The 27,994-nt window shown below is 40.3% G+C and overlaps 2 protein-coding genes across 13 annotated transcripts in view; one reads left to right on the forward strand and one right to left on the reverse strand.

Annotated features, from left to right (window-relative positions):
- KCNC1 (potassium voltage-gated channel subfamily C member 1) overlaps positions 1–25,244 on the forward strand; it is a 125,049-nt gene extending 99,805 nt beyond the window's left edge. The window contains exons 3-4 of one of the 6 annotated variants that reach the window (XM_042038752.1): positions 3,511–3,699; positions 23,147–25,244. In XM_042038752.1, coding sequence (XP_041894686.1) covers positions 3,511–3,699; positions 23,147–23,328 — 371 coding nt within the window. In that variant the 3' untranslated portion in view covers positions 23,329–25,244. Of the gene's footprint in view, positions 1–3,510; positions 3,700–5,418; positions 7,854–23,146 lie in introns of those variants that run through there. The other 5 variants (XM_042038753.1, XM_042038754.1, XM_042038755.1 and 2 more) reach the window with 5 other exon arrangements.
- The window catches only part of SERGEF (secretion regulating guanine nucleotide exchange factor), a 142,090-nt gene continuing 128,921 nt past the window's right edge, over positions 14,826–27,994 (reverse strand). For 3 of the 7 annotated variants that reach the window (XM_042038759.1, XM_042038760.1, XM_042038758.1), the window contains one exon: positions 14,826–16,888. In XM_042038759.1, coding sequence (XP_041894693.1) covers positions 16,722–16,888 — 167 coding nt within the window. In that variant the 3' untranslated portion in view covers positions 14,826–16,721. The remainder of the gene's footprint in view (positions 16,889–27,994) is intronic. The other 4 variants (XR_006017819.1, XR_006017818.1, XR_006017820.1 and 1 more) reach the window with 3 other exon arrangements.

The raw sequence follows: 27,994 nt of genomic DNA on the forward strand, positions 1-27,994 counted from the left end.
GGCAAAAGAGAGAGCCACAGAGCAGCAGGTACATGGGCAGATCTACTGTGCTTCTCCACAATAAGCAGAGTACACTAATGCAAAATCCAGCAGTTCTCCTAAGCTGGGATATTTTTCAGAATCTCTTCCCCCCATTTTGAAATCCAGCATTTGCTTGGAAACACACAAGGAATTTTAAGATACTTTTCTGCAAATGAAGAGGGATGAGATAGGGGAAAAAAAAAAAAACAAGTGGAAATCACACAAATGAGGTAGTTGTGAAACAAACTACTCACCTGGGAAATATGCTGAATACTTTCTTTAGCCTCTTAGCCAAATCTCTGCAGGAGAATGTTTTGAGCTGGTGCAGTTAGCTAGGTATTCACAGATAGGACAATTAGGGAGATAAGGTGCCAAGCTGAGAGTCTGAAGATTTTGTTGTAAATAACCTCTTACATAGCAGCAGGCAAGTTACCTCACTGCATGGTAGTTTTACCCATCTGTAAAGCAGAGATGATAATATTGACTTCTCTTCATGGAACAGAACCTAAAAAACAAAAAATGCTGTACAAGCCTAATTCAGATTCTGCTAGCAGGGATGGAAGGACTCATGTGAATTTGGCAGGTCAGAATCAACCCTTAGAAGTGTTAAGCACCTAGAAATAGTTGTCATTAGTATAACTAGACTCAGAGTCCCCAGACAGCAATGCTTGCATAGTTTTTCTTTATCTGGAGTTCTCTCAAACACAAGGTCAATCTTGGAAAAAACAAACATGCAAATGGCAACTTGAGAAATCAGTGTAAAATAATGTAGTTTCATTCCATCTTTAGATCTTATTCCTAAAATTGTTCAGCATGTGAATCTGCTAGTTAAAACAATGGGAACTTCTAACTGTGGTCTGATGGCATCAGTGATGTTTTCTTTATTCCCATAACAGACTAATCACATACCTCCAGACAATTAGGTGCTGTAGCCAGTGGTTTGGAACACAACTATTCAACTTAGCGCTTACTTATATACATCAGCAATAGGTGCAGTCTTCTGTGCTGGCAATTTCTCTGCTTCCTAAATATTCACCCAAATTGTCATTGTGGATTAGCATTGCTATCCAGAATATGATCCCTAAGGCATGGCCCATGACTCTAATGTTCAAGGGACAGTTCAGTAATTTGCCCACATCTCCAGCTACTCTGTTCTCTTCCTCTTGAATGGAAATAAAATAACAAGGTTGTGGATTTTTAACAAACTTGGAGGAAAAATCATCAGTGCTAAGGGACCCTGAAGGGGCTGTAAGAGCAAGTTCCAGCTCAAGATACTAGAGATTTATAATGCAGTTTAAGAAATTAATTCGAAGAAGGTCAATTTTGTTGCCATTCAAGCACAACAGAGCCTGCAGGCTGCTTCCAAAAGAATCAGTGGCTGTTACCAGTGAGCAGCCTGACCCACAACCACTCTGCTCAGAGCTCCTGAAATGGACCAGTTCACCCTCCATCACCAGCAATTTCATTTGCAAACCTGGGCTCAGGAGCAGCAGTGGGTGTCTCAGAGATTTCAATGCAGAGATCTGCTGACTCAGCTGCCTCCCTCATTTCAGGATTAGAGCCATCAGCTTGTAGCAGTAGGGGCTTATGAAGCAGCCCAGTTCTTTGCTCATCCCCAGGAGGACTGCAGCTCTCCCCAAACACAGTTAAGTGATTTTTAAATACACGGCTCAGTACCTGCAGTGTCACGGTTTCTATGGCAGCCGTGCCAGGTTTTTGTGCAGAGTGTATTAAATAGCAGTGATTATTATGAACAGAGAGGAATTGCAACTCAGTGGAACCTTAAAACTTTAGAATCCTATTGAAATTAGTGTCCACAAGTATTGAAATGCCCCTATAGCTTTTGCGACGTGTTTAAATGTGTTGAGAGACACCTAATTATTTCATTGCTCACGGAACAAAACAAAACATTACTACCTCTCAGGGGAAATAATTGGCTGATTCTGCACAGAGAAAAATGAAGGCAGAGGTGAGATGTGCAGCAAAGACTGTTTATGTTGTGACAAACCAGTGACATCTAAATAGAAGAAAAATAAAGGCCTAGAATGCAATTACTGGTGCATGATAGATGCATAGTGTGTGTTATATACGTGTGTGTGTGTGTGTGTGTGTGTGCGCAAAGTAACAAATATAACTTGAAAACACTTTTGCCTTCTACTCATCTGTTGTCCATCAGAGAATCAAAATCATACCTCCAAACCCTACCTAACTGTATTTTTTTTTTCTTTGGGGCTTGTTTTATTAGTTGGCTTCAAAATAATTGCAAAATAAATAACAATATTAGAGCATTTAGAACAAGCTAGTACATGAATGTAGAAGAGGCACCGCAATTAAGTCTATCCATTGAGTTTCTTTCCTTAAAGACTTGCAGGATCACCCATTGCCTTACAGTGTCTAGGTAATAAGCATTGTGCAACCGAGGTGTAGGATGCTGCCAGTACCACTCAGTTAACATATCTCGGCATTTGTGGAGCTTCAGAAAGCACATTTTGACTGTTTTTCCTTCCCTGCAACCAAAATACTCATATCGAGCTGTGCCATATTTCGAGTATATTCTCAATACACTAATTTGCACTTTAAAACCCTAAAACAAATCCTACACTAAATAGCACTTCAATTTGTTTTATAAATGTAAAACCAGTCACACAGAGAAAACATATGATTCTCAGTCTATCCTCATGGGAATGTGTGGAGCAAAATGAGTAAATCTGACAACCTATTTTCATTATTTACAGCCAAGAGTAAATTTTACTCTATCTAGTTCCCAAATTCATGGCCTGCTGTAGTGTTTTGTGTATGTAGTGTCCTGTGCTGGCATTGCAAATACTGTATGTGTTTCAGAGGAGAACATCAGAAAATGGATTGGGTTTTCTTTAAATCCACGTTCTGCTGTCGTATTTCCATACGTAACGTACTCTGTGTGTCTAAAACGTGTACAGCCATTCTGCATGACTGATACCAGAAATGCTATAAAACCATCTGGGTAAATTTTGGGGAGGGGAAGAGCAGGAATTTCCCCCTCAGTAATATCGCACACAGGTGTAAACCAGCACAAACAGAATATACTCAAATGCTAGAACACAACTCTCAGTCCACTGCCTCTCCAGAGCTCTGAGTGACAGTAGGCTCCATGACAAACAGGTCATCCATGCACCATCTGATGTCATGCGAAAACATACTGTGATTTCTAACCGCAGTCTTCTGCTCGCAGGACTAGGAACCACTGCACACCCCTTTCTGAAAGGCCCCTCAGTGCGGACGTACAGGTGGCTGCTGTCACACCTAACGGGATCACCTTTTGTTTCTCCTCCCACTTAACAGACTTGATTTTATTTTGGTGCAGTGCACATGAACGCAGTGTCTAGGACAGATGTGCTACCTTTTAGAGTGTCGCTATAGAAGTCTTTAGCTGTGAACCCTTAATTTGCAGCTGGAACTCTAATAAACAGTGCATAGTGTTTCAATAGCCTTCTGCTTATATGTTTGAAGATTCGAAACTGAATGGTGAGGTGGCCAAGGCGGCGCTGGCAAACGAAGACTGTCCCCACATAGACCAGGCTATTACGCCTGATGAGGGCCTGCCCTTTACCCGCTCTGGCACTCGGGAGAGATATGGACCCTGCTTCCTCTTATCAACCGGGGAATATCCCTGCCCGCCTGATGGAGGAATAAGAAAGGGTATGTAGCTGGGGCCCTGTAACCACGTAGTTAGCAACTGGTTTAAATAACTGAGAGAAAGTCAGCTTAGCTGTAGCACGCGATAGTGCGCTTGCTGTAGAGATGCACGTTTGGGCTGGAAACCACCACCTGATGTCTGCATTTGGAGTTTCTAACCTATTTCTTTCAGAAAGAAAAGCCTGAGGAGCTGTAACTACCCCATGCAGCTATGCTAGGCAGTCGAGTCTTCCACCCCAGCCGGTGCAGGAAGCTTTAGTAGGGAATGCTCTACTATGTCCTTAAATTAGCCCATCCTGTAAGGAGAGACCAATTAATGTATCATAGTAAGAAGGTTTGCCACTTGGAAAGCTCACAGAGCTTACCAGACTCTGAGGAGCAGAGACTTGGAGGTGGCAGACAGAATAGATAAAACACAAAAGCAAAACATCCTCAAGAAATATGAAATGACTATTCAGTGACCTTAACAGAGCACTAAAACAAAATATTTGGATATTCATAGCTGGTTAGTTCAACAGAGAAAGAAAAGCATGAACATCTGTTGGCACAGGTGTCTTAAAATTAGAAAACAATCCATCTAAAATCCTTTCATAAATAAATCATTATTAGTTAGTTTCTCAGACTTCTGACTTCTCTCAGAAGTTACTGCATTTTTGTTTGCTAATGGTCAGAATAATCTATTTAGCAACAGAAGTAAAATCACATTTAAAAGGCCTTCCTTTCTTAAAACAGACTGTTTAAATAATTTAATGTGAGGAAACCACATAAACCCAAAATTAGAGTTACATCTATATGCATCAAAGTTGATAAGGAATGGGAAAATTGGAAAACAACTCACTCTCTTCAAATCAGTGTTTACCACTGGTGTACTGTATATAGTATAAGATAGAGTCAATATTTTAAAGCTGCAAAGATTGTATGACGTAACCATACACTGAGTATGGAGAACAGAATTCCCATGTGCCATTGTATGATGGGCAATAGTTATAGTAAATGCCAGTTATAGATAGTGTATGTATTTATAAGTCTAAAGCTTATCATCAAGAAAGATATAGTAGGACCACAAGACTTTCATATGAAAGTATATCCTCTAAAATTTACCTTTGTAGCAAAGCGTTTTACTTGATTCTGTATTGGATAAGCATTGGCCGTGTTCATTCAGCCTGGGCGAGTTCAGGTGGTTCCAGTGGATCAGGGGAACACTCCAAATGGCACATCCTTTGGGATGGGGAATGTATGGTTTTCACGATGCACTGCAACCGCCTCTCGTTCCTGAATGAAACAGAGGCTGGTTGGCTAAAGAGTAATATACGTCAGCATATTGTTGGCCTGTTTGAAACACGTTGAGAGCATCTTAATTGTTGTTCCAACAGAATTTCATCCATAGTTTGTGCAACTCTCTGTACACTTGCTGAGCTGTTTACATGCATGCCTGAAAAAGAAGGGGGGGGGGGGGGAGGGAGGGAAACTGAATGCATGCAATTTTGTTTTCTTTCTTGTTCTTTCTTTTTTTTTTTAATGCTGAGAACAAAGGAGTAGTATCTCTATAGCAACACATTAAATTCTATGGATTTTGCTGCCTTTTCCCCCTCCTGCCCCACAAAGATACCACAAACCTTAATTTTGCCTGAGGTCACAATGCATGAAGTGGAAGGGAGAGGTATGTGTGAGTGTATGACGGAGACATAGAAAATCCCTCCCACTGACTCTTTTTTTTTTTAGGGTACAACCATGTTGCTGCCTGTAGGATCAATTACATAGCCTGACCATCTTGAGAAATGATGATTTTTTTTTTTTTTTAATGTATATATTTTAAACTTTTTCTGTATTTCAACGGCCTTCTGAGTCATGTTGCAAGCGATACTACTCTCGGCATGTCCATGCATGCAGATGCTATTGAACTGGCTACAATGTTGACCTCATTCTTAGTCCATTCTGTCATTGATCCAATGCTGTACTTTGCATTTTTCTTTTAAATGAAGGTTACGAAATGTCACGGAGCCTTAACAGCATAGCTGGCATAAGTGGAAAAGCGATAGGATTATCCTCAGTGTCTGCGCCCTACAGCTCTCCTAGCCCAGTGAGACGTTCTTGGTCTCCCATCCCATCTATTTTGTAGCATGGATCAGTAGCAGAGAATGGTCTAAAAAGCTTTACTTTCAATTAGCCTATGCGATGTTGCATATAGTCCAGGTGACTAAGTCTGAAGATGCAATGTCTCACAGTAGCACCCGCTGGAAATGGTGTTACTTCTGATGCTTAGGTGACAGCACTCCTAAACAGCACTCAGATGACAATAGGCAGGCATTGGCGTAGTACTGGTGGGCCATACGTGCTGCATGGTATCAGTACATAGGACGAAGGGTAGATGCACCAGATGGCTTCCTTCCTGGTGCATCCTGCTAGTATATGCTTATTGTGGCTAATGGTGGATCTACTGGCTCTGTATGGAATGGGTTAGGCGTTTAGTCGATGCTGAAACATGCCAACGATGGAAGATTTTGCTTTTCTCAGGATATTTTTGAGCCATAGGAACCCTGCAGGAGTTTGAGCAAACAAGCACAGTAGGATGAAACTTTGCATGGGCACCTACATTAAGCTGAAAGCAATACTCAGACACACTGTAGAGAGGTCTCAGTCTGGCTGACTGCATGGGAAAAAAAATCCTGTTGAAGAAGAATATGGCTGCCTCTGCATGTAGCTATCTCACCTTTTCCTCCTTCCTTTAACACTAAGATGCCGAGCTTGATGTGAAAAGCGCAGGAAAGAAGCTCAAGTACTGATTGTATTCTTTACATGCAGATCTTTGCAAAGAAAGTCCAGTCATTGCTAAATATATGCCAACAGAGGCAGTCAGAGTGACCTGACAAGGCAAGATGGAGATGAACATTGATGGCTAATAAACATCTCTGTGGAACTGTGCAGGCATAGAAGACCTTCTCATTTGGACAAAGTTAACTCGCTCCATGCAGGTTTTATGGATGATTCTTCGTGGTTCTGGAGTTGTACTAGAGATGCAGGCTTTTTCTACGGCCAAAATGTAACAAAACTGTAGAAGATCTTTTTTTTTTTTTTAATCTATTTTTTTGTTCCATAGCATGACTTGCATGAAGACAAAAATGAAAATGAAAAAAAAAAAAAAAAAAAAACCAAAAAACCAACAAAACAACACACACACAAGAAACACTGCAAATGTATGATTAAGGAGAAAAAAGAAAAAAAAAAGCAAAGTTATATATTTTCTTTCAAAGCTCTTTACTTTTACATACATTGTTGTAGCCAAAATGTAAAACATTATAAAACTGTACATTTCTTTGCTATGGATCGCTTCTTTTTGTATACAAGATACAGAGTAATGGTTTTAAAAAGTGCAATCAGGCAGTCATCGGTCATATTGACCACGCCTTCACAGTTCATCACACCGACGTGGAAATCAAGAACTTTTAATCCAACTAGAAGTGTATAAAAATAAGAAAAACTTTTTCCTGTCTGTTTTTGTTGGCATGCTTGTGACACATGGGACCTTCCTTCGGACCTGACAGTAACAGCTGGTTAATTTTCCAGCTCTGGTTATGTTGTATTTTATTGATGTATAGATCCAACGTAAAGACCCTTCATAAATTGTTCATATTAAGTAATCAGTATGAATTTTAAACAAAAGAGGTGTTATTTTAAAACTGGGACTTATAGTACAAAATCAGGAAAATACTCAAGTATAAATGGTCTCAAAGTTTAAGAAACAAGACAACAGCATTGTATGCAATTTAGTACTGAGTAAAATGCATGCACAATGTTATGCAAAACAATTCTAGCATGAAAATAAATTTTGTATCATGGTTTCAGTGCCTGCTGTATAGTGTAAAGGGGAATCCTTTTCTGAAGCAATCAGGGGTTTCCAGAGACTTGCTTCTAAAATCTTGAATAAATACAGTGTTCTCAACAGAAATGTAGGAGAAAAGCTTGGTATTGCTTTGGTTCTACAATGCTAATATTGGTTAGTAGATAATAAATGAAGCCTGCAAACACTTGATACAACCAATGTCTAAAGAATTCACACCATTAGTAATTTTACAAGGGAAGATTGAAAACCCCTATAATGATCTAGGTATCTTCCTTTTCCCTCCCCAACAATAATAAATGTTTGTCTTTTTAGCTGATTAAATGAATTCAGTTTTTCTTACTTCTTTGGGCCCCGTCCTTCACTTGTTCTTCACTGAGCCACACCAGTCCACCTGATACGAAACTGAAAGAAATCCAGGTGTTCGAGTCGCACTTGATTTGCCACACAAAACATGCACCAGTAAGAACTGAGAAACACAATGAGATTAAGTTTCATTTTAGATGCTACAAATGACAGCTATGGACTATGTGCCAACAGCACTCTAGTTGCCTGAGCATTTTTGGTAAAGTACTTCTATAAAGGAAGGATATACACCTTTATCCTCATGTGAGGAACTTCAAAAGAGCTGGCAATCTCCTAGGCAAGCTGCAGCATCTGCAACTGCTGATGGAAATGGAAATGTAAAGGAACAGTATCCCTACAGTCTGGAGGAAATAGAGATTAAACCCAAAAAAACCCAGAAGATACACTCATGGTTCTGGTAAGTGCTAAATTATAAACAAAAACCACAACTACAGCTGGACCTTGTCGTCACAAAACTCTACTCCAAAAGAAAAGCAAGGAAGACCTCAAGTTGTGTTTTAGGAATAGAAGAAAGGCTGATAATCTGACTGTACAAAATTAGAAAACTCCTTCGTAGTCCTTGATACTGCATTATGTACTTGATTTCTGCCTTAGTTTCTCCCAAGAACAATTTTCCTCACACTGTTTCTATGTCGTCATTCTCAGAAGATAAATTTCTTACCTTCAGAGGTAAAATCCAGATTCATCCAGGATTTGCTTAATGAACAACTTTTCCTCTTATAATGTATTAAGAATCCAGAAATAGATTTATCTGTCCCAATTTTTATTTAACACTGACTCAAGGGCCCAGTGTTAATTCTCCATTACCATAAGGAATACCAACAATTTAGCCCTGTAAATCCCATGTAGGTCTTCACCTTTCACTGCACTTTGCATATATCTGAGCCTTAGAGAACAGGCTGGGTACAACTGTCATTCTGTGCTACGTTTTTAGCTCCCCCACTCCCATTTTCATTTAGGCTCTCCTCTCTGCTCATTCTGATTTGAGGTAACCATGTCTTCTGGGTGACTTCTATAAACTCTTCAGAAACAGAATCATGCTTCCCATCCACTGCCCTTCAGGAAACGCTCTAAAGCTTAAGATCTGTTTGACCCTAGAGCTCTCCTTGCACAATAGTGACAGCTCTGACAACACAGGGAGAGAGGGAAACAAGAGAAGTGGAAGATCTAAGAAGCTGTTGCATTGAATCCTAAGAGAAATTTACCACATCATCCCAGCTGCCTTGCAGTTAAGGAGCTTTTGCTTGGGTATTATGATTAAAGTATTAATTCCTTCAAGCCTGCCCTCTCTCTCTACAGGAGGTACATCTTTATTAAAGCATTAGACCTACACATGTGGGTAGATTCTGACTTCAGGCTTTCAGTAATGCCACCAGTTACTTCTGAGTTCCCACCATTGCAATACGAGCAGAAGTTGGTTTTGCAGTTCAGTTATACTCTGCCTGTTTCCTGCTGGAAATGAACATCTGTGTTTCCTCCCTGGTAAACTCAGCTTTCAGCAGTCATTTCCCAGCTCTAAGAACCAGTGCTGGCCCCTTATCTGAACCCACTGGCAATTAGTGGCTTATTACTTGCTAACATTTAAAGCACAGCTCAACCACACCTTCTACACATATAGCCTTTCCTCTGACTGCATGAAGGAACTACTCATTTTTTCTGGACCAACCTGATATGTCTCCACAATTGCAATTTCAGATAGAAGAAATTTCTGAGGAGAGGTTTCTGCTTTCTCATTCCAACAAAAAAAAAATCATCTAGCTAAAACCGCTGGAATAACAGTCAAGTGCAGCAGTCATTAATCTGGATAAAGTGATTTTTCATGTAAATTGCCTCGTCCCTCCTTAAAGTTTCAGGGCCAAAAAGAAAATACATCACTGAAACAAATGGCTGCTAGGACAAATGAGCAGATTGAAATACAGAAGAGAGCAAGCAGGGCTAAGGCAAGAGCATTCAAAAAGGAACTGAGCACAGAGCTGCTTACAAAAAAGATATCCTGAAGATATTACCCTGCCAGTTTGCATATCCCTTTCATAGTTTCAAAACAAGGCAGCCTACTTCTCTGCTTTCCATATATATCCTGGAAGGAGCTTTGCCTCTGAGCTCACACACAAACTACCTTCACTTCATGAAAACATGCTTAAATTATGCAGGTTATTTTTAAGTCATTCACTTACTTGAATTTGGGCAAAAAATACCTGTCTGTTCAGGAGTCCCAAAGCCTCTGCATTCATCTAGGACTATAAATGCCCCATTTTTCTCTTAGGGAAACACAAATGGTTTTTTGCAATCAGGAACAAGATTTGAATTCAAATTGAACTGAAAGCTAGAAAATGGATCCAGAACTGCATCTCTTGACTTTCTTTATCTGACAAAGCAAATGCTCTAACAAGGTATCTTCCCTGGCCCATCCTGGCAACGCCAGGTTTTCAACTCTCAGCAGTCACTTGAACTTCAAAAAACTTCATGTAAGGGCATAGGTCCAAACATCTCCAGGTACCAAATATTAAGAGCACGTGCTCCAAGGCTTCCATTGTTTTTCCTACTGCCCACGTTGGAGATTCCTTGGGCAGCAAAAGGCAAAATGTTAGCTCCGCTGTCACTCTGAGGTACCTGCATTGCCTCTGGACTCAAAGGGCTTAGCAGGGATGACACAGCCTGTGCAGAGGCTGCTGACTGTGAGTCACACCAGCACAACAGCAGACAAGGCTTGAGCCCAGGGAAAGCAGCTCAGTAGGAGCCACGCTTTGCTGGGGTGGTGTCATTGCAAGTGGGTGACTGGAGAAAAGGCAGCAGTAGCTCAGGAGGTGGGAAATGAGAAGGACACAGGATGAGTTTGGAAAATGGGTTATGCAAGCAGGAGCAATGGAAACAGCAATCGGCAGTGAGTGGGAAAGAGGAGCAAGGAAAGAGGGAAAGAGTAGCAGTGAGACTTACCCAAAATAATCATCAAGAACCACTAGCCTAGCAGGTAGAGCTTTGGCCTGGGACTCAGGAAATGGGAACTTTATTCTTATAGTCTCCCCTGTGGACAAGCTGGGTTACCTTGGTTGGGGCAATTCAATGTTTTGTGCCTCAGCTTCTGTTTCTGTGACATTATCCTCTTTTTAAAGTGTTCTGATGTCAAAAGAGGAAAAGCCATATTTAAGAAGGAATAGTTATTATAATCTATCTACTCAGAATTAAGGCACCAGAGGAGAGAAGCATCTCTGCATTATTTAAAAGATGCCATACTTCCTTGTCTGCAGAAGAACACAATGCCCCCGTAGGAATCCCTTTTCTTTTGTACTTTAAAGCAGAGGATTATTATGGAAAATTATTAAGCACCCACACAGTTAAAATGACAGAGCATTTTCATTACTGATTGGCAACTCCTCTGCTGCCCTAGTTTAGGTCCCACATGTCTTCATGCATTCAAATCAGTAAAAACAAAACAAAGGCTAAACTTGCTTGACATTTGCAGCCAAAACCTAAAATCTTGTCAGAATATTAAAAATCTCCCAATTCTTGGCCTCGCTTCTAAATACAAAAAAAGTAAAAACGCAGTCTGCTAGACTTAAAGGACTTAAAAGACTCCAGACCATGGAGTACTGGAACAATATTGAATTGAAACTCTGAAACTCCACTTACAAAGTCTCAATTCCTTCAAGACCTGAAGACAGAACTCCCCCCCAAGACTGCATAGTATCTGGATTATCAGGTGGTCTACAGGCAAAGCAGCCTGGAAATAGATGAGGAAGTTGGAAATGAACTGAGGGCCAACACAGGAATTGGACTTACACTCCACCCCCTCCCAACCTGCAAAGACTCATCTGGAAATGAGACAAAATCCAACATGTCACAAAATCAAAATGCCAGAGAAAAGTTTGCAAAATAAATGTCACCCCTGCATTTTCTCACCCCTCAGCCAGCTTTTATTCAGGAATGACTACTTTGTTGCTCTTGTTTCCAATCAAGCTGAAGAATGTGTTCTCCCAATACTCTCAATTTATGCTTCCTCACTCTCCCACAAGGAAACACGTGGTTCATCCAGGCCACGATTCAAATATAGAGACTATTTTCACTGCTGAATATTTTCAGTCACATACTCTATTTTGATGTTTTACAGAGGCACTGATGAGTAAAAACTGCTGCTGCATTAAAAACAGATGAATGCTGAGACAACTAACTGATGAACCTGAATGAAATGCCCAAATAGCTCAAGAATGTGCCTGACTTCAGTCGTTTAACATCTAAATGGGTTACAAAATAACAATGGCTTTACACATGCAGTTTCTCCAAATTAACTTCAAAGGCACATATGATACAGACCTACATCTTCAGTTATATTCAGTTATATTTCCATAAAACCAAAGCATTTAAATTCAAGACTATTATTCTTTCTAACATGGAGCAAAACACGCAAGATTAGCATTTACTGGGAAATAAGAACAGCACAAAAGCTAAAGGAAAAGAACAAAGTATGTACTATCTCTCCTTTGCACGTGCATCAAGATACTGATACGTAAAAAGTTAAAGTGGCCAATTATTTTTGTGTCAGCTGGAGTTGTCAGCAAATTCCATGCAAGCGCCACTTTTCTACTGTGCACATTTTGAACCACAATCAAAACCACACAAGTGATTCTCTATCCCAGGCTGTATCCATTCCAAACCTTTGAAATTTTCAGCTAGTAGTAAATGGCATAAGCAGGACTCAAATAAAAAATACTGGAGTCCTTTTCAAGAAAATATCTAGCTAGAAGAAAAAGCATAAAACTTACCTTGCACCATAAAAATATCAACATTGCTCAGAGTGACCAAGATCTGTCATCATCTTGATTTCTAACAAAGGGAAAAAGGAACTGGAAGTCCCAAAATTACTTAAGTCTTGCTTAAATCAGATACAGAGTTCATGGAATGAAATGGAAAAAATAGTAAGTATTTGGTTAAATGCCGGACTAGATCAGAGGCCTGATCAAAATATTTCTGAGTCTGCAAGGTGAGGACAGATGTTGCTGTTTCAGCTGGAGAGAGAACTGGAAATGTCAAGATGTGCTATGAGTGAGAAAAAACCCAAACATTGCAAGTCAACAATTCACATTATTATAAATAAACAGTGGAAGAGGGGGACCAATATCATCCATGAAATAGAATAGTTTGTCTCTCATCTCACTCCCACCACACCGGCAGGCTGGAATGCTGTTACGCCATGAGATTATTCCATCTTCAGGAGCTGTATTTTAGCTGTCTGCCCCCTCCTTTTCCCTATGTTTTAGCTGACTGTATCAGGCTCTCTATTGCCATTCATTTAAATATTTTTCCATGGTCACCATTCTCTTGTACATTCAACTGCTCTCCTTCATCAGTTTTCCATCCTCATCTCTAACTCTCACATCTCTAAGACTCAAAACACGCCATAAAAAGCACAATCAAATCACCTTCTCCCTCCCGCTCTCCCCACAATTTCTCTTTGCTCAAAATATGTAGCTGAACAAAAGCTCCTGCCAAGCATTTAGAAGTGACCTTTGTGGTGACTGCAGATGGCAAGACTAGTTAGACACCAAAAGGATGGCCAAGATGCAGATAGAGAAGTCAGTGTCATGTAAGAAGTGGTGACTGGGCAAACCATCTTTCATCTTTCAAATGAACATACTCAAATACAGGGCCTGGCACGCTGAGCACAAAAGCATCAGGTCACTCAGAATGCCACACCGAGTCAAATAACACCAGTGACCACCAAGTGGCCCAAAAAAATCCCCCAGGAGACAGAAACTTCTGACACAATACACACATCATCCTACCAACATTCTTCAAAATGGAACAGGAGTGTGTTGCACAGGTGCACGTGGAGGTTGCATGAGTAACAACTGCAGATCTCTTAGGACTTCAAATAACAGAAAGGCACACAATAGCTTTCTTCTCCTCCTCCCCCTCCTCCACCCAAGGGCCTGAAAATTCTCTGGACTTAAGGTCAACAGTTCACAACTTGTTCTCCCTCATTAATGTCAGCTCACTGGCAGGTTTGCTTAACTTCAGAAAATGGGAGGGGAGAGCAGCTGCACAGACATTTGCTTAACTTGTTCCAGTGTCTTTTTGTAAATATATAGATATATATTAGAAACTTTATTTCCATTTGAACCTGAAAGCAGAATGCTTATGTAACAGGCTTCTTGCTTTGCTTATCACAGAAGACCTGTTAAAGAACTCTATGAACCACAGCACTGGGTCTGCATTTTGCTTTGCAGAGACTGACCTTCTCCATCAGCCTGGCAACAGGCAACAGTCATAAGCTCTGAACACCAGCATGGAAAGGTGTTTTCTTCCACTTTTCACTGTGTGCTCCCTTCCTCACAGAGAAAGCCATAGCTGATTTTGTACAGTGCTTTACTCTGCAAACAAAGCCACTGGCATACAAAACAGGGCATTCTCTTCCGAAAGAATGAGCAGCAACTTGGTTAAGACATTCAGCCACATACCTTCTACAATGAATTCTATTCATTCTCTGCACTACAGCAGCACCTAGAAGCCCTGACTGACGACAAAGCACTCACTACGTCAAGACAAGTTATTACTTCCCAAAGTTTTCAAGCTATATAGGCACAACAAAGGAGAGAAAAATGCAGTTCTTGCCTTTCAAAGATGAAGATCAGATGCAGATATGAAACACCAGATCAGGACCAGGAACGAACTGACGTACTCCTTTCTTTCCTCACCTTATCACCCCAAATCATTCTTTGTGTTCCAAAAGTGTGTTCGTGTTACAGGCATGAAAAAATAGAAAAACATTTCAAATATCTAATTCACATTTATTTGTTACATAACTTGTTGGACTCCTCTGCAATGAGCTGCAGCAACAGCACACGCAGTCAAAACATGTCCAGTCCAGTAAACCTCATGTAAGGCACATATTGGCTGTGATTAATCAAGGAACAGACTTATTTAGAGGAGATAATTACTGAAACAAGAGAACATGTTTATTTGGTACACAGATTTTGCAGAAATCCAAAGCAGAAACCTTAGACAGAACTGTCAAAGAAAGCATGAGAAACTGTTGTTCATATAATAGAGAAGCTTTGGTATCCAGAAAGTGGCATTGAGAATAGCAACTTAGATAATTAAAAGTGCAAGAGGTCGCAGCATGGAACAGTATATTGCCATGGATTAAACAAAAACCCACTTTACAATAGAAATCTCAATTCTACACTTTTTGCAGAGGTCCCATTTGATTATTCTTTTGGTATCTGTAATAGTTAAAATCAGCTTCACAGTCTGCTCAAGTTTCTCATCCATTGAATAGAAAAATAAAACACTTTTGAAAATGAAGCCGAGAACTATAACTGCTGTAAAACCAAGGGTGAAAAAACCCCTGCAGCCCATATTATCACCTTAATTCCTTCCCTTTCATGTGTAAGCTGATACATCATTAGAAAGTCTTCCTGTCCTATTTCCTAAGAGCCTTCCTCTGAGCATTTTGTAATTCTGTAAGGCCTCTTTCCTGGCAAGCCTGCTTTAAAAATTAAACCCCTGTTTAGCAACAGTAGGTCTCGTTAAAAGGGGCATTTACCACACAGTAGAATTCTCTATATTTAGAACTTGAAATACATTGAATACCACAGCAAATATAAGTATTGTGGGTGGTAAACATCCAGTTTAACGACATCCGCTGTATTTGTGTGGAAAAAAACAGTTTTATAAATAGCTTCCAAAATCTTGCTCAACACAGGCAGCTAATAATATCCAAAGACATCTCATTTTACACTTTTTCCTTTCTCCTACCAAAACAAGTGATAGGCCTATGTTCTCTGTCAAGCCCCCACCTGGAACAAGTACTGTGGGCATGCTGTGAACAGCAACTCAGTTGGGCTGCAAAACAGAAGTGAGAACTAACCTGAAATTATCAGGAGCATTCTGGTCTGCCTTTTAGGCTGGAGAACTTGTAAAATCTTTCTGGTTAGATTTTGATGTCTTCCTATTCCAAGGCAGCTGGAAACACAGGAGCTGCATTGGATCAAGCTGTCCTCAACAGCTACAACTGACTTATGCCCTTTGATAAGAACTTTTTGATTGTTTCCAATAGCTCTTAGAAGTTTTCCTTCTCTAAACAGTAGCTTCAGAAACTTCAGATTTGGTTTGCAAGTTAATGACAATTCATGCAGATCTGCATCCCTGTAAATCTATAATAAACTGATGTCTGGCACAGAACGTAATCCATGAGAAATACTGCTCCTTTCACACTTTAATCAAGATAAAGCTAGTTCAAAAGGGCCTCATTTTCCTCTTTTGCCAGCCTTCTAAATGATATTGCTTTCTTTTTCTTTTAATCCTAATCTTCTGCTTAAAATGTGTGTATGCATCTAGTCATGTTCACTTTGTGAAACAAACAATTTTCTGAGCTGCTGGGAGCTCACAACTCCAGTAGAAGTTGGCAGGTGCAACACATCATGATGTAAAGACACAATAACAAAAGACCACCTTCTCAGACCACTTCTTCAGACCGAACTTATACACCATTAAGCCATTAATCAGTCGGTTTCTTCCTCAAAGACTTCTCAGAAGAACAAGAAAATGTAAATCTGTCTTCAGTTGTATTGCATCAAGGCAGAATTGTATGTCTGTAATTCTATCTGTGGGTAAGAAAGTCGATTCCTGTGGCGAGAGCAAAGGAAACAATTTTGAAGATATTACAGCTTTTTATGCACAGTTGTTCCTTTTGGATTTAGGAAAAACATCTGCACTTTCCAACTACTGTGTTAATCATGGGCAGTTCTCTTGTAGCGCTTCTGAGCTACACAATCCAAAGATGTCCACCCACATCCATGATGTTATGATTCCAGGTGTGCTGGGCCTACTGTGGAGTTTGACAGAGAGCCATGGAGTGTCCTGCCCCACATCCAATCAAGATCTGTTTTGCACAGCCAAGAGCTCTGACTGGCTTTGGGACACGAACGTTTGCTTCTGTTCCATCGCCACACATCCCGTGTTCGTTCCATCCCCAAGAGAAGCACTGGCCACCTGAAAGAGAGGACAGAAAATACAGGATAAAGACCACAAAACCACAACAGCTTCAGTTAGTTTTAAGGAGCAGATTTGTCAAGTCATCTCCTATTTAGGTTCTAAGAAATTCTGCTAAGGTAGGAAAAATGTTCTGGTTCTCTTGAAGATGTAAATAAACCCAAATGAATGATTCTCCATCCTGTTCCATATTGTTAGCAACAGAAGCGATCAAAATAACAAAGACATTTGAAAATCACTCAGTAAGTACATAGTTCAGTATTTATGCAGAGCCCACAGAAATCTCTCTGCATTTTAAGATCCCTCCCTGAAATGATGTGGAATCCCTGTCTTTCAAGTTTCCCGTAGTAAGCAGAAGTGTGATAAATCAAGAGCAGTGACTTTAATCATTCACAGCATGATCTACAGGGTTGGGGAACACAGAGTCATAGTTCAGCCAAATTGCATTTCATTCCTAGCTTCAAGTTCACGTCACCTTTTTCCTTTAAATCCTTTAAGTCTTCAACAGTCTGCCTTATTCTTAACCATCCTACCTCTTCTGCTTGCTTTGACATCATTTCACTGCTTTTATTATTCTTATTTTCCCTCATTATTATTTATTTTTGTAAGATCTACTCTTTTATATCCCAAATAACGATTCATGTATTATTATTACCCCATAGTACTCTTTTTGGAAGCACAGTATGCAAATCTTATTCTATAATGGCTGGCATAATAAAAAATCCACCAAAACCTCCTTATTCTGAACTACAAGTGCTATTTCTTCCCTATTTTCTATTCTTTATTTGGCTGCCAGAGACTGTGTCTGTGACTTACTGTACTAAAAAAGAAAGCCATCCTGCCATATTATCATGTTTGTGATGCCACTGTTATTTTTGAAAAGCAGCAGGTATTAACAGCATGAAGTAGCATTCTGGATTCCAAATAATGAGAAGAAAAGTGCCAAAATTCACAAAATCTAATCCCAGTCACAATTTTAGTTTTCAAAATTCAGAAACAATTTATTGCAAATTATTAGTACATTGAAGTTCCCCTCTTCTGCAATGCAGTATAAACATTACTGAGGCCAGATGTAACTAAACAATGGCATTTCATTTTCCTGACAATCTTTAAGGCAATGGAACACAACAGAGCACCACCAGAACATCACAGCAGCCAAGGCACACCTCACCTGAAACAGCAGCTCTGTTACTCTTATCTCAGGAGGCACCAGATGTTCTCGTGACTGTGCGTGTGCAATACTGACAGCCCAAGCTACATCCCAAATGCACGCACACGTGCTGCCAAAAAGTGCCAAAAACTGCACGTGCAACATAGCCCATTTAAGTATCAACAGATCGCCCTACTGGTTAATGGGATTTTTCTTTTTGGTAAAGTTCCAGGTAAAAATGTTTATGTAAATATTAAAAAGCAGAAAAAAGACACCCCAAGCCCATACCAGAGACACATCACAGACTAATTAATTATTCAAGGCAGCTGCACCTAAGAAAAGACATTTTTTTGCACAGTTAATATGTGAACCCAGCTTACGAGTTTAATGAAAAGAGAATATAACATGCCCTAACATTAGTAAGATGACTTTGGCAACTTTTTGTTCCTAGACACCAGCAATTGCTATAACAACTTACATGCTTCTGTGAAGACTCACTATATCTGTTTAAACGGTTTCTTATTGCTTTTTTTATCCTGTCCCATCAGGACAAGAGAGAGGAAACCAGAAATCTTCTGGTCACTTTGTATTACAAACTCAGTGGAACGCTAATGGTATAATAAATAGTCAAAGAAACAGTGCATTAGGATATTAACCTCTCAAATTGATACACATATCTAGTGAAAACATCTTTTGAAAATACATAATAGAAAAATTTACAACCTAGGAACCCCCCAGAGAAGAACACCTTCCCTAAAATAAGGATTGTGGAGTCTTTTCCAGCCTTTACTTCTCCAAGCATGTAGAAAGGCCACCAAAATAGATTTTTCTATGTGATTCCAGTGATCTCTAAGGTTACTGAAATGGGACAAGAGTGAAAACTGGCAAAAGAAAAGTAGAAAGTAAGTATGATTTATGAATGGTCTTATACAAAAACACCTTGTACATCCATGGAGAGCTGACAGAAATCTGAAGAGATGAAAGGGCAGCTGATGGATATGGAATTACAGGCCACAAAAATGTTTCTCATCAGCATCAAGTCAGAATCAGGAAAGCTAAAAGGCAGAGAATTTTTACTGTGAAAATGAAAAGTGTACAGTATCACATCTGCCTGTAGAAGATTCGGTGAAAGGTTTGTACATAGAAATCGCCAAATGCTTGACTTGTGTCAGAGAGCAGAATTTGCAGAACACCAAGCCTGTTTTTTTGGCAGTAATATATTAACAAAACTTGGAGGAGAGCTGGGTAAAATGAGTGTGGTGAAAGTGACCAGGAGGGAACAAGCAGCTATGTGAATCACTGGCACAGAAGTCAAAGTCAGTGAAGATCAAAGGTAATGAAGCATCTATTTGAAAAATTACACACGTTACATCTGCAGAGTTAAAGGCAGACCCTACAAAGAACTAATGGCTAGCCTCTGGACAAAGGGCACCATTTCATGGTTTTTTCCTTCTCCCACATTCCCCTCCCCCCCCTTTTTTTTTGCTTGTTTTCTTTCTGATTGCTTCTATTCCCAGTTTATTGCTGATAAAAACACAGAACCAGCAGCCCTACATGCCTTCACAAGAAAATTCAGTTTCCATGTCTGTGCCAGACCTTCCCAGGATGAAAGAGCATTAGAATGATGTCTATTAACACAGCTACAAATTGCTTCTAACAAAATTTAGAACAAGCATTCTTGCATGTTCTCAAAGCAAATGGTTTGTGTTTGGTGAGGTGAGGGAAGGTTACTCCTTGTTACTGGTTAAGTGAAACCACGTAAGATGTTGCATTTACCTTCTCCCTTTCAAAACGTAAGTACTCAAAGTACAAATCAAACCCGCAGAACTCACATGGCAACACAGCATAATCCCAAGGGAATTTCAGTTACGTTCACAGTCACACTAATCAAAGTTTAGAGTAATGCTATGCAGGACTTTTCCAAAAACATTAAATATGTAAGACATAGGGACAACAAAATCCTTAACAAATCTATTTTGGTCAAACAACATAAGAAGGGGCTACTGCCCTTCTTCCGTCTGCAATAATTATCCAGGCTTTTTTCAAGGTAACTGAAGACAACAGCAATCTACAGGTTCATTAAACTGGAGAAAAGTATTTCTAGGTAAAATAAAGCTGCAGCATACTGGACAGGATTCTGGAGAAAGAAGAGAATTTAGAGTCGCTCCTTATTGCTGAGTGCAATCTTCAGATGGAAGAATCGATGTTAGCAAATAAGATGCTCTGGGTGAGATTCACTGCACTTAACTTCAGCCACCTAAAAATTCAAGCAACTTAGCCATAGATCATTATCCTCTGTATCCTCAAGAGCCAATGGAGACATCTGCATCTCTCCACCAGACAGAGAGATTCATCTTCTCCAAACACTGGTGTGAAAATCAAGTCTGTCTCACTTTGGTGACAATAAAGGGAGACCAAGTGATTGCCCTAGCCTTGGCATATCAGTTTTATGCAGCTGAAGAGAGGTTATATTAAATCACATCTTTACAGCTGGTCTGAAGGCAAAGCAAGGAAAACTGGAAACAAGGAAGCTGCAAATATCACTGCAGCCTAGCTTCAGGCTACAAACAGTCTGCTTCTAAACCAGCCTGCGCCCTGGAGGCTTATCACTGAAATCTTTAGAAACTCCTCTTTTCCGTTTCTCCTCTCCCATTCTTTCAACCAGCAAACAAACAGAAGCTGGCCTTAAAGACAAGCCAAGTATCTTGAAGCCAAGCTATTCAAGAGACAGCTTCACATTTTAGGGAAATGTTAAAATGTTTTAGAACAGCTCTATTATATTGGCTTGGTGCTCTTACCAATACTCCACAATACTTCAAATTATTACTTCTTTTTGACCTTAAATTGGTGCTACTCTACTCTTTTGTTATAGACAAAGTTACAGTAGGCAGGAGATCAGCTCAGAAAAAGTCACAAGTCTTTAAACAGCATCAGGGCTGGACCACAAACAAAATTCAGGTGTCTCAGCCACCCTCCCTTGATTACATGAAAGCCTTCAAAACCTCAAAAGGAACAGTGTCACATTACACAGAAGGAGATTTTGTCTATACTTTTCCCAGGAAGTTGCAAAACACAAATGAATAAGTTTTCCTGTTTTTTCAGGCCATCTGGTGGTTCAGGGTGTCACATAAAATAAAAGGCAGTAAGCATCCCTCTAAACTTTTGTATTTTTAATAGCAACAAGCCTGCCATTAGTGCAAAAGATCTGCAATTTTAAATTGTAAGAAACAGGATTGATATAAATTGTTTTCTGCAGAAAAACATGGAAATGTGTTAGTAACTAAAAGGGAAGTCTAGGCATTGTGCAAAATCTCATTAACGGCAAAGCTTGGAATGTATGATGACACCATCTCAAGACACTGTGGTACCTCCAAAACTAGGAAAGATCTGTGAGACCCACATTTAGTTTTTCTTATGGAGTCACATTTTCAAGGAGCAAGCTGTCGTGTGCTCCAGGCAGCCCATCCAATTGCTGTTCAACCCTCAGAAATGTGTGCCTGGCTTGCAAGTGAGTAAGCTGGATAAAAATCAGACACATTGCAGTGCTAACACAATATACAGGTAAGAAACACCACACATTTTTGATACTAAGTACAAAGCCACGGTGCTAAAGGCATGCTGATTTCAAAGTCAGCCTCCAGTCAACAACCTGCCCTCGCTCCACCTTTACATCATTAGTAGCTCTCCTCAGGCTGTGGACCTAAACCACTCGGTCCCTTCCTCAGCAGTGGTTTTACACAAGTGAAAAGTCAGCTGGCTTCAGGTCATGCCTCTGTGGCTCACCCTGGTGCCTGGAAAGAACAACTTTCAATGTCCTCGAACAATTCATCATAACAAAGGAACAAAGCCTACACTATGAGGACATCTCTGACTTGGTGCTCTAAACTAGTATCTTATGTGAACTATTATTTTTTCCCAGCAGAAGCACTGTTTGTTAGTAGGACCATCTCTCTGGCTAGGTTTGTATCTTGTGTAATACAGCAGGGACTTCAAACTGGGTCAGGGCCTCAAGGCCAACTGCCAGAATATCCAATTACAATCCATAACCACCTATTGAAGAGAGTCAGAAAATCAAATGGAGAATACAATATGCCTGGTATGGGCTTAGGCATGTGCAGTACTGCAAAATGCAGCAATAAGGCTACACATCTCCTTTGCAATTAATTTCAGTTGGGAAAGTCTAATTTCTAGTTCGTGCCTCAATATCAGTGTCTATCCCACAAACTGCAAACACAAGACAGTACAAAGCACATCTAATCTTTTCTGTTCTCGTTTCCACAGTATATAAGCAGCCAAGAGTTACAAAATGGGAAGGGGAAGGAATCATGTTTATGATAAGATCATTTCTAAGGGCAATGTAGCACATCTGCCACAGCCTGAAAACTGTACCTGGAGAAGGAGCCCCACACACAGCAATGCAGAGAAGTGGGGAAATACACAGTAAGATGTTACTTAGCAAAAAAAGCCGTAGCAGATCCATGCAAACATGCTGTGCATTTTCCTGTGCACTGTTTTTAGCACCAGGCAAATAACTGAGCCCACCCCTAGAGGAAGTGCTATCTTGCCAAATTACAATGACAATAGAAATTTCATTCTGTTCTCACAGGGCACTTCAAAGCAGGAGCTGAATGGTTCACTGCACAAATTAGTATGTATCTATTTGAAAGAATCACTCCACATTACATCAAATAAACAGTTTAGGTTACCACTCAGGCTAGTTTATGATAGAATTTATTTTTTCCTTCTCAGTTATGCATTGTCATTTTGAAGCAAAAAAAAAAAAATAAAAAAAACAAAAAAAAAAAAAAGAGGAGGAAGAAATTCAGAAAACTGTATGCTAGGATTTAAAATCAACAGACTTGCAACTCCAGATTTCTTGGCTGCCCCACCCTTGTAGTTTTTGTGGTGGAACTGAAGCCCTGTAAGATGGAGATGGTTGCTTTGCTGTGTGTAGGTAGCAAGGACAGAAATCTACTGCAAGGATTATCTGTTCACATTTCTGTTTCCATGGGGAAACATGAATGGTACTAACTATGTCTAAAGCTCACAGGTGCTGCACAAGTTTTTTCTTTTGGTTTGACTCAAAACTGTCAATTCCTTCCCAACAGGAAAGCATCTCCAACTCAACACAGAACAAAACCTGGGCTCACGACTTTGTGCAAGACTGAACGTAACTGGTCCACTGACAATACATGAGGATTATATCATACACGAAGCAGCTGCAGTGCAGAGAGGATTAAGCATTAAAGATGCTTTTTTTTACACCTGTAGAAGACAAGAAAATCTTTGAATTTTGCTCGCTTAAGTACAGGACAAAAACAACTGACAGAAATTAATTAATGGAGAGATTTGTCTTGAGGCTCTGACCGTGGCACTAATGTCTGTTCCATCAGGATATCAGACATGGCAGAGAGTGACATTCATTCAGAACTTACATCCCTGCCTCTCCCAGTGACAGGCATTCAATATGTCACAGTGCTTTAACTTTGTATGACCAGAACTAGACAATCACAATCTCATCACAGAGCCAGAGACTGCAGTCTCATGACCCTCTGTACTATGTGAAACAGAACATGCAGAAAATACCTTATACCTATATGCTTAGTAAGAGGTCATCCACTCAAGGCAGAATGTCAGAGCTCATCTAGAAGAGTGCGAGTCATTCAAGTGTCCCATGGGACCATACGGTGCCGTGGCCATTTGTGCCCATGAGTTCCGGGCAGTAAAGCATTACCATTTCAAATTTGCACGCACTTCAAACTGACGTAAGTGATGACACAAAGAAAAGGAGGGGACAGCTGTGATTCATCTGACCTACAACATTACCTCCAAGACCTAGAACTGAAGGGCATCTTCAGCACAGGCCTAGGAAAAGTCATAGACGAAAGCAGAAGCAAGAATCTGAGAGCCCCCTCAAGCTGCATTCCAGTCCTACATGTAGCTTTCACAGCACTAAGCAAATCAGAGAGCAGGAGAAAGGACAGTCAGCAAGATGAGCGGGTGCATGGAGGTGAAATGGTGCTTCCTCCTACTTTGCTGGCTGAAGTCAGAAACAAGAGACCCCACTGGGCTCTCAGGATCTCTCTCATCAAGGAAGACCAGCTGGGTTGGAAAAGGATATTTTGGAAATGCTTTGGTGCTTAACATATTTCATAAGGCAACCCTTTGTAGAACACTGGTCTATTTACAAGCATGAGCTTTACGGCGATCACATAGACCAGGCTATAGATGACTGTCAGTCCTTGGCATCTTATAAAAAACACTTATGATATAGCAAAAGCTGAAGAGATAGTCCAAATGGTCACATTAACCTGCAGTTTCTTCTCTTCTGACTGCTGTTCTCTTCCTCTGAAGGGCTGTTTGCACTGAACACAAGTGAGCGTTCTGGGATTTATCTCTGAAGGTGTCCTTTTCTGCAGAATACAATTCTCCAACTCAGAACCAAGAATTGAAATGTGTAAACCTTCCACATGGACATCTTGTGTAAAATAGCTTTGTGTTAAAATGGGCTTTAGTTTGAACTTTTCCCCTTTCATTTTCCTTTAGCAATTGCAAGGCTGCATTTTGGTCAAGTTTCAAGACACACAACATGAATGTGCATTACTGTTGAGTGAAGTCTAAAAAAAATGCTTGTTGATATTAAACAAGTGAGGGCTTTTTTCCCCCATGCTTAACAAGTAATCTGAGATCAATTCCAGCAGTCATAAGCTAAAGTGTTAGAAATGCAAAGAGAAAAATCAAGGAGACAAGTGGTGACTGAGTTTCCATCTTACTGATTGAACTGGTAGATTTTCTCACAGCTACGCAAACATCGCCACACAACAAAAGCAGTTGCAGCTCAGCAGTGATGGTATTAGGATGCCTTATTTTGCAAAGTTCCAAGCTGTAATCTTGGTGTATGACAATGGTTCAGATGATGGCACCCCTGCAAGTGTCACAGTGCAGCCGTAACAGTGACAGCACTGTAATACACGTGTGCTGCAAGAGCTTTAAAATACCTAGCCTTATGCAAGCTATAGCATAGCTGTAGTCAGAGAGAGTTCGGGGTGAACTAACCCTCCTTTCTGGGCAGGATTTGTGGATTACAAGTTTCCTCTGTGCTGCAACTGTTGTACTTGAGTTAACCCACTTGTACCCAGTTTAAGTGTGCCTACACCACACTGTACTGTAGTGCAAGCGCACATCCAATAAAACTCCTGTGGGTCATGTGCCTTGTCTTGTCTGTCTGTCTCAGTCTGTGCCTATTGTTACAGAGACTTTTATACTCATCACTGTGACTCTAGATCTACTCAGATAAAACAAGGGCTGGGTCATTTGAGCACCTGGGAAAAGAGTAAAAAGTGAACACCTTGGTAACATCCCCACGTTAACACTGACGCCACTCACAGCCACCATTCCCCTCTGTCTCACACAATATAGTTCTGTGAACTAATAGGACCCTTTCAAAGAAGAAAACAGACAGCTGACAGAGCTGTGACAAAAGATGAAAGCAAGCAATAAAAAAAATAGGAAAAAAAATTCCCATGATTCAGACTTCAAACACAAACCATAGAGAGGTTTACATCAAGTGTGTGCACCAAAGGCAAGTCACATTTTCTCAGAAGGGCTGATGAAACACAGTGCTCTTACCCAAGGTAGGCTGTGCAGGGCTGGGCTGGTGTTAACTTTTAATTGCAAGTGAAACTGTTGAATACTGAAGAAAAACGATTCAAAAAAACCCACAACAAAACCCCAAACTGCAAAGTATTAACACCACAAACTGCACCCTCAGTCCCATCTACATGGCTAAGCCATTAGTCTGATCTCTGCAAAGCAGGACCCAAGTGGTCTAGCTCTTCCCAAGTGGTCCAACTCTTCCCATTTCTTAAGGGCTAGGAAAAGATCAGAAACTTCAGCCATATCACTCTGTCAAGAAACTTATGCAAAGTAATGAGACAAATAATGTGTACCAGATGGGACACACAAATTTTCTTCACAGGTAATAGCTAAGAAGACCAGGACTGTAGGAATAACAACTCTATTCTTTTAACTGTACTTTCAGAGCAAGAGTTCACTAAGTGTCATATTTCACTAAGTGTTCTGGAAAAAGTAAGCAAATGGTCAATATTTGCTACACAAGAAAGAGTGGGAGAACAGGCTTTGCCAGCTATAATTAAAACCAAGTATCATACCGTAAGAATTAAAAACGGTCAGGAAGAGAATCAGAGCAGACAGCCTCAAAGAAAAGTGCCCATAAGGCAGGATTGGATCAGCTTCTCCAATCATCATTTCAAAACCATACATGACTGTTGAGTGAAGTCTAGGGGAATTGCTTGTTGATATTAAGCAAAGGAAGAGTTCTGCCATCAATATGTGTTAAAAGCCAAGGCGAGTTTGCTTGGATAGGAACAGTTTCTGACATCACTTCTGGTGGAGAACAGAGATTCTGGGCAAAACATAAAGCACAGCTTGCTAACTTTTACCTTTTTTTATCTGTATGGACAAATTTTACTCTATTCTCCTTTACTTTCATTCACTGAACTATTTCATTACAAAATCCATAATTCTTGTTGGAAAACAAAGCTGTTAGATTTCAATACCAAGCTGGCAAAATACGAACACTTCAAGCAACACACAGGGCTAAAGACACCCCAGCCCTGAGTGGCACGGAGTAGATTATGGGTGTGCAAACACACCTTTTACACACTCAGGCCAGTTAGTCAGGAAATAACCCTGCTGCAGCACAGCTTCTTCACATTTCTGCCTTCACTCTCCTCTGTGGGTCAGATACCCAAAAATTTACTCTTCACATCCTTCTTGCCAAATCTTCCCCTAGAAGTGCACAAGGCAAGGAAAGAAATGCTGGCAGAATCTGGGATGCCACTGGGTGCCAAGTGACACCATTTTAATTGTTCTGACTGGGAAAGGCAAACAACATCACTGAAAAAAAATGCTCAAGGTACATTTTGGGGACACCTCACCACTGTGCCTCCATCAGTGTAAGACCTAAATTCTGAACTGGGGGTAACAGAGGGAATATATCAAGTCAGTCCTTGGAAGAAGGCAAGCGAAAAACAGTGTTCTGAGATGAAAAATTCCTGCAATCAATGTTGTGAGATATTTTCACAAAGTTTCTGCTCTGCTACATTTTTTGGGTGCTGGCAAATTAGCTGTAGTGAAAACAGCATTCACGCATCAGTTGCAGGGATCTGAGGTTGGAAAGTAAAATCTCGCTTTGGCACACCAACAGGGAGAACAGCTGATGGGCAGAGGGATTCAGAGGCACCACGCCAGCTCCAGAAGGTCAGAGACCAGAATGGACAATGCAAGCTGGGTCCCTGAGATGCCGTTCAGCACTATCCCATCTGATCCTCTGCATAACCTCAGGGAGAACAAGAAACTAGCTGGATTGAAGACAGGAATATCTGACACCATTTTGGAAGGACTGTATCTGCTAGAGACTTGGAATATCAAAGTATTCTTCAAAATAAAAAAAACCCAAACAAAACAAACACTTCTATCTCTGAAACAGCATTTGACCAAATTAAGAAGTCAAGAGCTTTTTTCTCCTCACTTTAGAGGAAACAGAACCATGGAAATACAGGGTCTCCATTTATTGGCCTCACTGTTCTTTCCTGTGTTGATGCAGAAAGCCAGTTTCTTTCATTTTATATTTGGCACTAGACTAATTACACAGCAGGAGCAGCTATAGAAAGCAGCCTAGAAAGAAAGGTAGACAGAAAAGAATTAGGTAGAATTTATGGCAAGATTTGGACCTGTGACAAATATTTATCATTACTCACAAAGCAAAAGCAGTAGCATGAAAAGCTTTTAAGTTATGTATGATAATGATACTGAGAAAATAGTGTAAAAGACCAAAACCCAATCAGCCCAAACTTCTGCTAAAACAGCAAGCTTCAGTAAGCAGCAAGAAAAGCAATGGATGACATGGATGTGTGTCCACAGGACTGTGTATA

Source organism: Corvus kubaryi, unplaced genomic scaffold (assembly GCF_017639235.1).
Source record: "Corvus kubaryi isolate FWS band 111438036 unplaced genomic scaffold, C.kubaryi_AGA036_p1.0 37392, whole genome shotgun sequence".
NCBI classification, from domain to species: domain Eukaryota; kingdom Metazoa; phylum Chordata; class Aves; order Passeriformes; family Corvidae; genus Corvus; species Corvus kubaryi.